Source organism: Prosopis cineraria, unplaced genomic scaffold, assembly GCF_029017545.1.
Source record: "Prosopis cineraria cultivar Desert tree isolate PC_DT_omini unplaced genomic scaffold, ASM2901754v1 PC12, whole genome shotgun sequence".
In the NCBI taxonomy this organism is placed as follows: domain Eukaryota; kingdom Viridiplantae; phylum Streptophyta; class Magnoliopsida; order Fabales; family Fabaceae; genus Prosopis; species Prosopis cineraria.
In genome coordinates, this window is record NW_026555343.1 from 15,981,460 (window position 1) to 15,997,188 (window position 15,729).

Genomic DNA, 15,729 nt, shown 5'->3' on the forward strand with positions numbered 1-15,729 from the left:
TAAATGACATAGGACGAACACAAAGATGGGTCTTTATTTCTAACCAGCAAAAGGTATTTAATATGCACTTCTATTTCTTTACCTATATGCATCTATGTCTTTAGTGCTTTAACAGATTTTCTTTTTGGTAGGGATTGATGCCAACATTTGAGTCACTTCTTCCAGAAGTTGAGCATCGCTTGTGTGTTAGGCATTTATATGCCAATATTAAGAGTAGATATGGTAGTGGAACTGTGATTAGAGATTTGGTGCTGCAAGCTTCAAAAGCAACGTATGTTAATAGATGGAAGCAAAAAATGCTTGAGTTAAAAAATAGATCTAAAGAGGCATATGACCATTTGATGAAGTTCCCTCCACAATGCTGGACAAAATCTCACTTTAATGAATATCCAAAGTGTGACATGATTATGAATAATATATCAGAGTCATTTAATGGTAGGCTTTTAGAGGCTCAAGAACTTCCAATCATTGGTTTGTTAGAATGGATTCGCACTTACATCATGACAAGATTTCAAGAGAATAGAAAAAAGGTAGAGAAATTTAAAAGTCGTGGAAGTCATGGAAGTGTATGCCTAGATCCAAGGCGGAGGTTGGATAAAGAAATAAGTGAATCACGAAAGTGGGTTGCACGACAAGCAGGAGAATTTGAATTTGAGATCTCCTATTACTCACATAAATTTTCAGTTGACCTTGCTAATAAGAGTTATAGTTGTAGATGGTGGGACTTGACTGGGATACCTTGCAGGTCTGTTACAAATTTTAGTGTTGTCTTGGAGTATTTAAATTGTAAATTTACTTTAGATTTTACTAACACACTGTTGATTTTTAATTTCAGGCATGCAGTTAGTTCTATCTATGCAAAACAAGAAGATCCTCATGATTATGTGCATCCCTACTTAAAGATAGACACCTATGTTGAGTGTTACTCCCCTGTTGTAAAGCCAATTAATGGACAGGAAATATGGGAAGTAACAGGTAAGGAGGAAATGGAACCTCCATCCTATCATAGAAGACCAGGAAGACCTCCAAAATTAAGAAAAAGAGCATCTGATGAGCCTTCACAACCTAATAAGATTCGAAGGACAACCTCACGACTTCGTTATACTTCTTGTAGAAACTATGGGCATAATAAAAGAACATGCATGGTGGGAAGAAGTTCACAGCAAGACTCTGTTAATGTCACTCCCCCTTCACAGCCCAATAATAGAAGATACATTGTGGAAACTGATCATGTATTTTGGATGCATTTGGAACATCTTGTCTATTTTACATGTTTTTGGAACCTGTTATGTATTTTGGAAACTAAATATGTATTTTGGATGCTTTTAAAGTAATGAACTTGATTGTTATCCATTATTAAGGTTAGAAGGAACTTTAGCCAACTCTAATACAATTAAGTTTGGTACCAAAATCGCTAGAGGTTAAGGTTAAAAGGAACTCTAGCCAACTCTGATACAATTAAGTTTGGTGCTAAAATTGCTGAAGGATGAAGCTACTATATGCATCAATATTATATGTTAACCAAATCCTCCTTAATATAGCATCATCAAATTCATTTTTAAAAGTCATTAAAGTAACATCAAATTTACATTTCATACTTCCTACTTTCCTAAAGATTACACACCTTATAATACAATGCTACAGGCCTACAATCTACTGTTATACATATACATATACAATCTACTATGCCAACAAACAACCCCACTTCCAAAATATAATGTATCTTTATTTATTTTTCTTTTCTCTTTAAGCCTTGTATTAACTTCTCTTGCTCTGAAATGCTCAAATTTTCTCTTTGATCATCTCCTCTTGCTCTATAAATAAACCAGAATTACAATTAGAATTAAAACAAAAACAATTATTAAAGGGATGAAGGAACTTCAGAAAAAAATTCTCACAATTTTGAGGTTGGGGTATGATCAAGATGCTAAAGATACTAGGATTAAATCCCAATCTGAGCAGATCTAAGCAATAATATTTCGACTAATACATGCTACAATTACAACATGGTAAAAGTAAGTTATCTATTTACCAGCCATCCTCGAGCATGCAGTACTACAACTATAAAGGAGCTGAGAGCATCGAAATTCCAGCAAAGCAAAATTATCTAATTGGGTAGAATGGATATCCATCAACAATGATATTTACTTAAGGCAAGAATCTAATTTATAATCATTACAAACTTAAGTGACGGGAAAAGATGTTATCATGGTATGTGTGTATGTGTGTATATATATATATATAATTCCTATGGCTCCTACCATTTTAAATTTCTATCCATCATCACTTGTTCACAACCAAAACAGAACAAGATGATCTCTCAAATGTTAAACCCAAATTGATGACTTAAAGAAAGATATCAACCTTATTGAAGACCAAAATTTCAGTTACATAATTGATTTTCAATTGCATCTTGCAGCCATTTACAGTTTTTGAAAAAACAAGAGTTATAATTAGAGATTACAATTGTTCGAGACTATAGATCAATCAATGAGCTTTACGCATAATGTCCCTAGTCACGCACATCTAGTTTAGGATTAGACCATATTGAGAATGAAAAATTGAAGAACCAATTTGTTAAGGGGGAAAAACAAAATCTCACTGAATCATTCCAGCCGAAGAAGTAGAGAAGGAATTTTGAGATCCATTTCCTCCAAGCCTACATCAGTCAGGAGAACACAAGGAAAACAAATTTTCACCACCCAAAAGCATAATAGAACCCATAGATGATTAGAGACAAAAGGACAACGATTTACTAAATTCCAAAGCAAAAACTCACAACTTTCCCCACCTATTGTGTGAGGCTATCAATGGAGAGAATATGACTTGATGGAGAATGATCCGCAAGCAAGAAAGAGATGTGAGCCTTCTTCAGCGGAGAGGAAATCCGAACAACACGATGAAGATGGAGAAGATGCAAGGACATGATTAAGCTAGTCGAATAGCCCTAATCCTTTATGCAGACAAATTTTCTTAATATTTTAGTTAAACAGAAATTTAAATTTAAATAATTTTAAACTAGTTTCTTAAAATAAAATGTATCTCTTTTTTTTTACCTCATGCCGATTCACTGTCTATGTGACGCTTACATGGACAGAATCTGATGTGGCACTAACATAAAAAGTGAAAACTAACGGAAAAGGATAAATTTTATTGATGGTGAAAAGTTAAGGGACTGAGTTACAGACGAGTCAAAAGTTAAGGGACTGAGTTGTAGCGAGTCATAGTTGAGGGACTGAGTTACAAGTGAGTTAAAAGTTGAAGGATTAAAAGATTAATTTTCCCTTAAACTTAACACATCTTCATTACTATTTATTTTGTTTCTTGATCCTATATATCATTTATTTCTCATTTTATATATAAAATAAGAAATTTAATTTCATAAATATCTTTTGAATATTTTATTTAATGTAACATTTTTAAAATAACTCATATAAAATTTTTTTCTAATAATAATTTTATAAATTATTTCATATAATTTAAATTACATTTAATTTTTTAAATATCCTTCTAAGGGCAACAAATGTTGCTACCAAAAGTAATTCTATAAGTTATTTTTGGCTGTAACAAAATATTGCTACTAAAAGTTATTTTTGGTAGCAACTGTTAAAAAGTCACTGCCGAAGATCCACTTTTAGCTGCGACAACTACAAGTTATTGCTAGACGTGGATCTTTGATAATGAAATTATTTTTGGTGGCAACATTGGTCCGCAGTGATGTAATGACTAGAAAATTCAAGAATTTTTTTATGCAATAAACAATTTAATTTTAGCATTAAAAGAAAATTTGATGCAAACTTAAAAAAATAATATAAAACAAGTATTTAATATGTATTTGTCAATATTGTTTTTGAAATTTAAATTTATAAATGGGCATATATATATATATATATATATTATGTGTGTTTTGACCCTGAAAATAATTACAAGATTGAAATTAATAATAACAGCTTTTTGCGATATTTTTATAAAAGTTAAATAGATGTTACAGGAAATTGATGCCAAAGGAGAAAATTTATTTTGCTTATGTAAACATTATGAAATTATCAAAATACCCCTCTTGAAAAGATATAACATAAGATTTGGTTTCCTTATTTTCCCATTCATTCGTGTGCTCTGCATCCAAGAGATAGGGAAAGCTTCAAGACCGTTCTTCCTCTTCCTTTCTTTCGTTCATTGCCAGCGCGTTCGTGAAGCAACCATCCGCTGCCATAGTCGCCGGATTCTTCTTCGTTCCCTTGTTCTATTTTTCGTCACCTCATTCCTCTTCTCTGTTTGGCTACATTGTGTGTTGGTGTGAGTGTATAGGAGTTCCAATTATACTTTGTTCTTCCTTAGTTTCATTGATTTGGGTATGTCTAAAACTTTCTCCTTCCTCCTTTTCTATCAAGTGCAAGAGTTGTAGAGAGGGTGGGTTGAATTTTATTTATTTCCCTTGTTTTAGCTGCTGATCGTGATTGGGAGAAGGAGATGGAAATTTCTTTTTCCAATGCTGAAATTGAAAGTTGAGGAGTTTACATTAGATAGTTGCACCCCACTTTAATTGCTTTCTCTGGGTTGAAAAAAACAAGGAAGAAAGAAAGAAAGAAGAAGAAACAGATTTGGATTGGTGCACATGCTAGTAAATGAATGACGTTTTCCGTTAAAGCTTCTCGTATTTCTTTTTATTATTTAATTGTGGTACGTGATTTTGTTCTTCTTTTCACATTGCCTGAAATTTTGTTCTATGAACTAGTGCCATGTTTGTACTTCCTTTTTGAGTAATGATATTTGATTGGGTTTCTTTCTTTAGCTCAAATTGATTATTGGCAAGGAATTGAATTTGAGAAGCATAATAAATTAAAATGATAATGATTGGAAAATTTTTGGGAGAAATAGTTAAAGAGTAGAATGATTATAGTTTAAGCTTGGATGCATATAAGGTGTTTGATGAAATATTTAATAGGAAAATTTTAGTCTACGATAACAAATAAATATGATAATATATTATTGCTTGGTAAATTGTTATAGCAGGCTATTATTCCCTATAATGAAATATGTTGGAAAAAGACATTTGGTTAATAATTTATGGATCAAGCTTGTTTTTATGTTAACTTTTAAGTACATATAAAGTATTTGGTAAAAGGATAAGAATTGAATTAATGAATTGGATGTGTGTGTGTGTGATGGAAAATGTGGAATAAGTCATAGTAAAAGTTGTCTATTCTCTTTTAGAAGACTTATAAACTTGAATATTGTTTATACAAGTGTAAGTCGAAGACTTATTGGTTAAACTTGACATGATATTCTATTTGTAAAAGGTTAAAGGTAGAGATTTTTTTTCGATTTATTTTCTAAATTTGTTTGGATTGAAGATTTTTGAATTATAAGATACATATAAAAGAAATGACAATAATGTCCCCTTGGGTATCGGGGAATTAAGGCGCGGACAATATTACAAAAGTAGCTAATTAGGAGTAAATTATATATATTTGAGAATTTTTTAAGTAAGTGGATAATGTCCCAATTAATTTATATATTAGTAAATTTTTATTTTATCAAAATATTGTTTTCAACAATTTACATATATTATATATATTTCTCTTACATTAGCTAATTTTGTTAATTAAATTATTTTATTTATGTTGGATTGGAGGGCGCAACGGAAAAATAAAATTATAAAATCACAAGCACGGACCAATGAACTCATTCAAGTCAAGGTGGAAAGAAGAGTTCCTTTTATGTTTCAAACTTCTCACGTGTTATTTTCAAGAAGTTAGATCTCAATAGCTGATAGTGTAGATTAGTTCCCTCTACCAGTATTCACATAAATAGTTCTCCAACTCGAACAGTGTGCTAGCGCTCGAAATGTCCATCCATTTATTCAAAATATTGAACTACTTTTTCTCTAGGGTGTTTTTGTGGTTTTCATTGTATTTTGCAGTCAGAACTTTTTTGACTCTCAAAAAACTAATGAAGCAAGTCCCAATCTATAACATATATATATATATATATATATAAGGGTTTTCACCTTTCTATTGAAGAGCCAGTAAAAATATAGATTAAATTTATCTCATAAATAAAATCTATAATATCATCTAATTTGAATTTTTCTTGTAAATTCAAATTATAAAACTAATATGATATTCTTTCATATCATGTTTGTTATAAAATTTAATCTATTATACAAAATTAAATTTAAAACTAACACAATATAATGTAATGTAATATATCACATATACATATCATATTATATATATACACGGATATATATATATATAAAATATATATTATATTCAATTTTATATATCATATACATACATATATATATATATATGTCAATATATACATACATACACATGAATATATATATATATATATATTTAAAATATATAAATATATAAAATTATATTTTAAATTTTATATTTCATATATATACATTTATCAAATAAATATTCACATATATATGCATATAAAATTCATTCATCCTAGATAAATTATTGAATCTAGACACATTCTAGATTTAATAAACTTGGACATTATAGCTTAAGCTGAGCTGTTCTTACATGTGACCTTGTAGGCCCATATGAACTTAGCAGTAGGGTAATAACACTATTAGCCCACAAGTCAAAAGTGGCCTCTACCAAAACATTGCGACCACCCAATCTATATAAGAATTGATGATCCGATATAACCTAACATATAATCATGTCACATTCCTTTTATCACATGATATTTTGATCAAGTGTGAGACATGGAATTGTCAATCTCCTTTACTTGACCATTACTTTCTCGATATCTATGTAGACTGATTATAACAATGAAAAAAAATCCTTTCCATTGTAATATGCCATACATTTTCTTAGTTTTACTCATTGAGGGACTCAGTAATATCTCTCCATTAATGTAAAGGAAAAATTTTATCTTGACCACTCATATTTTTCTATATGAATATTACCAAACTCAATCATAGCTTTTATGATCATCTAGTTAAAGGTGACTTTTAGTTAGATCAAAATTTAGTGGTCATCATGTAAGAATTTATGATAATCTTAGGTCAAAGGGCTTAGTGACAAAGTTATATATGAGATAAGCTTATGATTCATACCATGCAGCTTTCTTAAAGTGGGTTGGTCTAACACCTTAAACCCTTTCAAGTGCCTATGAATTTGATTTATATCTTTATAATTAATCAAAGTCATACTAGTCTTGTTTTATTTATGATCCCTCATAAATGACCGACTAAAGATATTTAGGGCAATCACTATAGATCATCCAAGGATATAATTTTCATAATGAACATGCAATTAATATGACAACAAAGGATAAATTCATTATAGTATAATGATTTATCCTAAGGCATAATTTCCAACAATTTCTTGGAGTCATGACTTATACTTTTCATATTAATAAAAGTACTTTTACAAATTCTAGTATTCCTTTATTTGATAAAGCTAACTATGAAAATTGGTGAACAGTTTTTGAGATATTAGTTATAAATTTTCATATTTAGAAAGATTGATGTTTTTATGCGTTTCATGCGAGTTTGATACTGAGAAGAGAAATTATTTTAAAATTAATGATTTTCTCGCATATTTGAAAGTAGATTTTAAAAGGGACTTTATACAGAATACCGATTGCCAATGATAGTCCCATTATCTCTTGGTGCACTTTAGTTAATGACTAACTAGTTTGATTTTCGTGGGCTCTATTCTCATGTATCTTATTAATGGGTCTCGTATCTATGTTTGCTTTGTGGTTTCAGCCACGTCTGATTATTTATTCTCGTGAACTATGTGTCCACGTCTGTTTTTGTAGCATCAACCACATTTAGTTAATTATTCTCGTGGACTGTGTATCCATATTTGTTAATTGTTTTGACAAGTTTCTAAAAAATAATTTTAATTATTTGGTGATTTCATACTCCATTGGTTTAAATTGATAGATATTACTATATTTATTTATTTTATTTATTTGTCTTCTTGAAAACACAAGTGATAAGGATATTTGATATTATAAATTTAATGGTTTTAAAATTTATTTAAGGCTATATAGAATCTCTTAAGTTTATGTTTCATGAAACATTTTATATGAACTTGTTGTCTTTTTAATTTATATAACCATTATCATTTATTCATTTTATTCGTTCAAATTTTATTAACATTGGGATGTTATTCACTAAAAAATATTTGTTTGGTCTCAAATAGCATAAGTGATGATGTACCTTCTGCTGACCTTTGAAGGGCATATTGCTGGATTGATTAGAAGATGTTTTAATGATACCTTTCTTTTGATGTGACTATTTAAGTATGTGTTTTATTTAAATTTATGATTAATTGCTCCACATTAATTGTAGATAGGATTATGATCTATAATCTATTTGTCTGTTTCTTGTGGAAGAGTAGAGCTCCATATTTATGATGTTGGCTATATATTGTTGTGGTAGAGACTTGGAAAAGTTCAATTCATAAGGGAAGTTTTGCCAAAATTTTTCATAAAAAATCTAAATTTTTTTTATTTATATAAAAATGTTGTAATGATTTCCAATCGTATTTCAAATACTTTAAAATATAAAATTAGAGATTTTATTAATTAAGGCTTAAAATATATGTGTTTATACATAATATCCTGCACTCATCACATCTACCTTTTTTGAAGTGTGACAAATGACCTTTGTGGGAACTTTTTTATCACCATTAAAAGTCTTTTTTATTTTAATAGTGTCTTGTGGGGAAAAATAACTTTTATTGTTTGTCAACTCAATCTCCAAAAGTTTTTAACATATAGTTTTCATCTTTTATATGTTAGTACTTAAAAAAATCAAATACTTTAATCTTTCTTTAATAATTTTAAAATTCGTGGTTTTTTAAGTTTAATTATAGGTCTTACAAGGCTCAAATGTCACTTTCCAATATATACATACATCATGATAACTAGAGTGCAAGTCAATTAGCAATTTAACAGAAATTAAGTAGCTGGCAACATGAATGCTTTATTTATGTAAGTCATGAAGACGGACTTCTTTTGAGCTTCTTTTTTCAGATTCAAACTCATCCACTGATAATACGTATTACTGATATTACATATCATACACCAAACTCTGAACAAAACACCAGAACAAGGTTTTTCTGCAACTAACTACATCCATGAAATCCTCCAAAAAGGCTCCATGAAGATTTTCTCACGTATTTATCACTCACGTTATTTATCACTTGACAGTTGACACTGTCATTTTAGTTAGTTAATAATTCAAACATGATATGCTACATCACAACTAATTAGGGTCGCCTTTAATTTGATCAAGGTCAAGAACCAATCTAACAACTCGACAAAAGTTGAAGATTGTAAACACGAGGACAGCAATTGCGACCAAAGTAGAACTTGCTCTCCAAGCGTCTCTGAAGTATACCAACCTCAACGAAGCCATTGTACGATACCATTCATTCTGGTAATGTCCATTTAGATCATTTATGAGGTCTTTATAGCATGTCTTGTCCACCACAACTTGTTTGCAGAGACTATTCACTAGAGTTGCTACTTCCTTGTCGCTCCCAAGTTCATGGATAATAACTTCCTTCTCGACTAGCAAATCAACATCGTCTGTGGTGTGAATGAGAGAGTCAATGAAAGAGACATAGTTGCAGATGTAAGGTTGATTAGCATAGTGACACTGCTCAAAGGCGATGAGATTTCTTAGAACACATTCTGTTGTGCTGTCTATTTTTAACTGTGGGATTTGTAGACGAGCTTTGAAACATGTGAATTTTGGTATACATCCCAAGCACAGAAACCAGCTCAAGATTGTAAGTTTCTTGAACTGTATGTCAAGCAAGTTTTTGTCGAAGACTTTCTCGAAGCTCACTCCTGCTTCTTGCAACTTCGTTGCAGTTCTCAGAAGATTAGAAGATGACCCTTTCTCGCGCTGAGTGAGATTCTCATATATGTAGAAGTACCTGGTCAAATTAAAAAAAAAAAAAAAATTTACATTAATGTGTTAGCTTTTCTGTGTTTATTATTACGTTGCGATTTCTTACGATCACTTTTTCATCTTGGCATGCATCTCTTTCAATTTAAAGATGAAAATACGCACCTGATCATGTCAGTAAAATGCTTTGGTTCATTCTTCCAGTTATGTTGTGCTAAGCCAAACCTGAGCGAACAGTCCTCCTGGCACCGCTTTGGCTTCTCAACTTTGCTTTTTTTATAAGGATGAAAACACTTGAAGTAGTCGTAGGCCAGTTCGATAAACTTGCCATGCCTATCAGAGTCTGGAACCACAGTTGTATACAGCTTATCCAAGATGAACAACGGAATCTGGTTTTCAAGCAAGAACAGGTCCCTTTGGATACCTTTGTTCATCCATGTTTGTGTTAATATAATATCATCTGTGTGACTAATTTCTGGTTTTTTCATCATCAGTAAAAGTTCCATGATGAAAACAGAATCCAAAAGAATAATTTCCACGAACTTTTCCTCAGTGATGGAGGGAAACTTGTCTGCATAACAACGGTGCATAGATTTCTTTTTAGCTTCAACTTCAAGGTACTCTTTGTAGGCATTCATGGCGCTCTCATTTTTGACACGATCCCAGAAGTTGCAAAAGTATCGTTGTTTCTGGAGTTGCATTGGATTTAGATTTTGATCGCCAAAGTGAAGGGGTCCAATGGAGATCAACTGAGGAGTATAGGCTTCCTTGTTCACGTTCCGAAGGCTAAATGGGACTCTGTAGATGTAACACTCGGATGTGTTCAGATCTTCTGGTTTCTTATCTATGTTTATAATGTGACTAAACATCCGATGAATGGGGCTTGATGATTTACAAGAAGCCATTGATATCCTCACCTGTGAGGAAAATGACGAAAGAAATTCACACAACGCCTTGTTAGCTTGAGTAGTGAGGGGGGGGGGTGGAGGGGGGGAGGATATTTTCTGTATTTGAAATTTTGAATCAACAATTCAAAAAGAAAGCCAGAACCTGCTGGTCTAGGAATGGCCTATAGTCCGGTCCAGAAGGAGCCCAGGAGTTGAGGGGATCTCCATTTCGTGGTCATCGATACGTGCTCATCACCCATATGAATAATCCTGGCCTTCTATTTTATTTCAAAATTATCTCTAACGTTGATTTTAATTTAATTTTTAAATATTTTAAATTTTTTATTTGTGAAAATAAAAATTATAAAATTTTTAATATTAAATCTGAAATGTCTTCGATGCCTCATTAGATGATGAACACTACAATACACATCACTCTTCACAAGATTTGGACAATTTAGATTTAAGTTTTTATTTTTATTTTATATTTATCAAAATAAAAATATATTAAAAAGATCAAATTTTTAATAAATCTTTTCATCATCAATCTTAACAGTACATATTTAATCTGAACAATTCAATTTAATTTAAAATTTTTATTACTCTTATAAATTGACAATTCATATATACATATGTTCTGGACAATTCAATTTTCATATTAAAATTTTTTATTATTTTTACAATTGACTATCTAAATATATTTTAAATATTTCAGATTTAATAGTAATTTTTTATAATTTTTACTTTTACAAATATAATATTTAAAATATTTAAAAATTAACTAAAAATTAATGATAGAAATCATTTGAGGTAAAATAAAGCATCACGATCACCCCTATGGGTGATGAGCATACCGTGCTTATCAATATGATGAGCACAGAATGTAGATCCGAGTTGATGATACTATTGTTGGAATTGGTAAAAAGTGAACCGGTCAGATCTGACAAGAATGGTTTTCCACAACTGAGCAAGAACCAGTTTTCTTTTTCTTTTTTGAAAAGAAAAATCTTAATAATCCAAAATTATTCTCTATTATATGTATATTTAATAATTATTGATGATTGTAGTTAATAATAAAAGCTTATGCCACGTCCGGCGGGATGTAGGGAACAGTCAACTAACCGGGATAAATCAGTAAAACCGGCCAGTTCGCTGGAAAGAAAGAAAGAAAGAAGGAAGACTCTATAAAGGAAGGAAAGGAAAAGATATGGTGGTCTAGACTTTACTTTTTTTTTTTTTTTTTTGACCATGCATACTTTTCTACTTTATAGCTATGATTGTCTAGACTTTTTATTTTATTTAAAAAAATTAGAAAGTTAAGACTTGATTAACATTTTTCCGTAACTATACCTTATTTAATAAATTTCATCAAAATTTTGTTCATTCCTAGATGTTTCTTCTAATTGTTTTTTCCATCTCAGGCCTCTTGCTACTAAGAGATCCAACCTACGACCTACAACCTAGATCCAACTTACACTGATGTCTCATTTTATTTATCTATTTATTTGATAAAATATTTTTTAATTTCATTTTAAGTTATCCAATTGGACAGTTTAAATTTTCCTATTAAAAATAAATATAATTTAGGTAGGTGATCTAACAACAGATACAAATACAGGGAAACCCTAACAGTTATTTTAAGGTTTCTAATCCCATAGTAAACTTTATAGAACAGAAACATGGATCATGAAAGAAGAAGAAAAAGATAACCGAAAGCAAGAAAAAATAGAGCATATATGTCTGTTCCACACAAAAGAGAATGGATGCAAAAAGAAGAAATCCCATAAAACCCAGTAAAACTAAGTTTCTGTGTTTCTTCAAAAACAAAAGAACCAAAAAAAAAATGAAGAGAGTAGATATGAAAGATTTCTAACCCTGGAACAGTTTGTTGTCTCTTCTCAGGAAATGATCTTCGTGTTGCGTTCGATAGTCTGAAATTTGAGTCGTAGGGCTTAATATCTGTGACTCTCTTGAGAGAGAGTTGGAGGTTGGGGGGGGGGGGGGGCAGAAGATCTTGGTCAGGATATATGTTGGACGATACTGAAGACGAAGCAAGTGCCTGGTTATTAATTATATAGATCTTTTTGGTGGAGATGAATAATAAACTTCCGAGGTGAAAGGCCCAGGAATGATCACATCAACATTATTGAATATGAAAATTATTGGGATTTGGTGGATGAAAGGATTTTTTGAAGGAAGGGAAATAATGGCGACAAAAGATGAAAAGAAAGAGACATGTTTGGATTTATTGAAGAGGCCAGATTTTAATCTTACCGGCCTATTTATATAAACAGTTTTAGTTTAGTCTAAAACCTATCATACTAACATGTTTAACAAATTATATAAAATCTTGATAGGCTTGTGTAACATTTCGAAATTTTAAGACTCGGATTTATAAAAATAAAATAAAATAAAATATTTATAATTAAATTAAAATTTAAAATAATTTGATAGAGGTCCAGAGTTTGAATTTTTCTAAGCAAAAGTTTAGTTTTATTTGATTTTTTAACTATGGGAAAAATTACCAAAGTTGACCCGGGCTTTTATGCAATAATAAAAAATATTGGGCCATTTCTTGTAATTTTCCCCAAAATTTTTGACCAGCATTTTAAAGAGCAAACAGATGCAGAAAATGCAGAAAATGAACAAGGGAAGGAAACGCACAAACGGGAGAGTGAGAGAGAGAGAGAGGAAGAAGAAAGGAGAAAGAGAGGGAGTTAGGCTTGGATCTAAGAGTCTTTACGACCGTTGTGAGCTCGGCTACACGATAGGTAAACTCCCTACTTCAATCCTCTTCTCTTTCTCTTGATTTTCTTCAATTTTTGGAAGAGGAGATTTTTGAATTTTGATCCCAAAGGCTTTATTCTTGTAAGCTTTTGTTTCTTTGGATCCTAGGGAGCATGTTTTGAGTTTCTATATAGTGATCTAATGTTTTGAGTGGATAATTGGATGAAAAGAGATGTTTTGGACACAAAATAAATCCTGAGAAATTGGGTTTTTGCTCTTCAATGGTTTAAGCTTATTGATTTAGTTATAATTTTGCTATTTGAGCCCAATAAGATTTAAATTAAGGTTTGGTTTTCATTATAAGGGCTAATGGTGAAAGTTGGTGACACTAAGTGAAGGTTTTTAATTGATAAAAAATTATATAAATTAGAAATTAGCCTAATGATGGCTAATAAATGGTTTTGGTGGTTAAGTGATACTATGTGAATGGTTGGTTAAATATATGGACCATTGGGATGGATTATGGCTCATAGACCCAAGTTGTGTGGTATGAGTTATAATCTTCATTGATGCTATTTGTCATGATAAGTGATGTGGATCACTTATATGTTGTAGAAAATTGTTGGTAGAACTTATTGAGAAGTAAGGAACAAGCCGAGCCCTATTTTGTACAAGGAGAACCCTTTTGGTACCAAAGGGTTGAGGTAACAGGGGAATTTATATTTTTTATTACTTTGTTTTAGCTATTTTTGAATAAATATTACTAGTTATCATGCATTACATGTTTTAAAAGATTAAATGTGCTTTATAAGGGGTTATGGGGTACTACTTTGATTATGGTGCAAATATATTTTCTAATTGTTTAATAACAATGTTTTTATGGAAATGAGATTTATAAATATTATACTACTTTAGAGTGTTGAATGGTCAATACTCAGGAAAGGTAGACAAGAGTAAAAGGCATGATCTCGGTGGGAGTTCACCAATGAGAAGGTGTAGATTTTTGATATTCTATGGCATACTGTCAGTACTCAGTGTTGTCTTACGTATTGTGGGCTCAGTGCACTAAAGTGGTTAGTGTATTGAGTGTTCGACACCTCTCAGTGGAGGAGGGAATCCAACATATGAAGTGTGAGGTTGAGTGCCTAGGCTAAGGTAGCCCTCACATGGAAAGTAAGTTGGGCTGGCTCTGGGAGGGAGTTAGCTTTAACTGCTTAGGATTCACGTCGAAGGGGCATAGGAGGTTCGGTGGATTAGATCATGCCTTAGATTATGTTTTGTGCCTGTGGAGGTACAAGTAGGTATAAGGTTTACCTGCGAATTAAAGAGTGCCAGGGGGCATTCTGTTGGTCATGAAAGGCCATACCGGCCTAGGTCATGCATTCATGCATTTTAAATGGCTAAATTATATACTATGTTGAATTTATTATTTGTTTATTTGATTATGGCTTACTTTGTAATAATCAATGTAGATTTCACTGTTACTGAGACTGTGGTTGTCTCACCCCTTTCTTTTCAATATTTTAGGTCCAGGCGAAGGATCCAGTGGTGGACGGGGAAAGGAGCAAAGCTAGGGGTTTGCTTGTGATTTGTAAAGAACTGCAACCCCTTTCTTTTGAGCAAATATATTGTAATGTATTTAAGATTAGGGTGCCAGTAGGATATGATTATGTGTGTGTGTGTGTGTGTGAATATGTGTGGATTGTGTGCTTGTGTATGAATTTTTGTCTGTTTGCAGACTTGTGGCTAGGAAACTTGGTTATGGTGTGTGGTTTTGATGGATTTACTTAGTAGACCAAGTTTCTATTGCAAGCAGATCTTTATTTTGATATATATGTGATTTTATAAGCAAATGCAAAGTGGTTGCATTGCAAATGGTGTGCTATGGGCAAACATACAGCTTGGATAGAGAGAGTGGGTGTGTAGGCCCCACAAGGAGCTCTGAGCCAAGTGAAAATGTTTAGCATATGTATTTATATAAATACATGATATTTATATTGATTTGTGACCACTCTTGTATGATTTGTGCATTTTGGGGGTTTAGGGTTCATTTTGGGAAATGGCACCCGGGTGGTCAAATTTTGATGTATGGGGGTTTTCCATCATTTGAATGTTCTTTCAGGTGTTTTTAGTCTTATTTGACGTGTTCAAAGTGTTCCCACAGGTTTGTGACCATTAGGATGAGATTTGGATAATTTTGAAAATGGTTTT

General features: G+C 31.6%; 1 protein-coding gene and 1 long non-coding RNA gene across 4 annotated transcripts; both read right to left on the minus strand.

Annotated features, from left to right (window-relative positions):
* Nucleotides 1–1,551: 1,551 nt before the first annotated feature.
* On the minus strand, nucleotides 1,552–2,914 carry LOC129287916 (uncharacterized). The gene is made up of 3 exons (XR_008587840.1): nucleotides 2,792–2,914; nucleotides 2,603–2,659; nucleotides 1,552–1,814 (listed from the first exon to the last, which is right to left on the minus strand). It is a non-coding gene; the product is annotated as an uncharacterized LOC129287916 (long non-coding RNA).
* Nucleotides 2,915–8,951: 6,037 nt separating this feature from the next.
* On the minus strand, nucleotides 8,952–12,825 carry LOC129287736 (UPF0481 protein At3g47200-like). Of its 3 annotated transcripts, none has more exons than XM_054923964.1 (4): nucleotides 12,666–12,823; nucleotides 10,955–11,731; nucleotides 10,070–10,821; nucleotides 8,952–9,932 (listed from the first exon to the last, which is right to left on the minus strand). In XM_054923964.1, exons 3-4 carry the CDS (start codon nucleotides 10,807–10,809, stop codon nucleotides 9,254–9,256), a joined length of 1,419 nt encoding a protein of 472 aa, XP_054779939.1. In that variant the 5' UTR covers nucleotides 10,810–10,821; nucleotides 10,955–11,731; nucleotides 12,666–12,823; the 3' UTR covers nucleotides 8,952–9,253. The 3 variants fall into 3 exon arrangements, with proteins under 3 accessions (XP_054779939.1, XP_054779940.1, XP_054779941.1); XM_054923965.1 differs by having other exon boundaries at nucleotides 10,955–11,694; nucleotides 12,666–12,784; XM_054923966.1 differs by lacking the exon at nucleotides 10,955–11,731 and having other exon boundaries at nucleotides 12,666–12,825.
* Nucleotides 12,826–15,729: the final 2,904 nt, after the last annotated feature.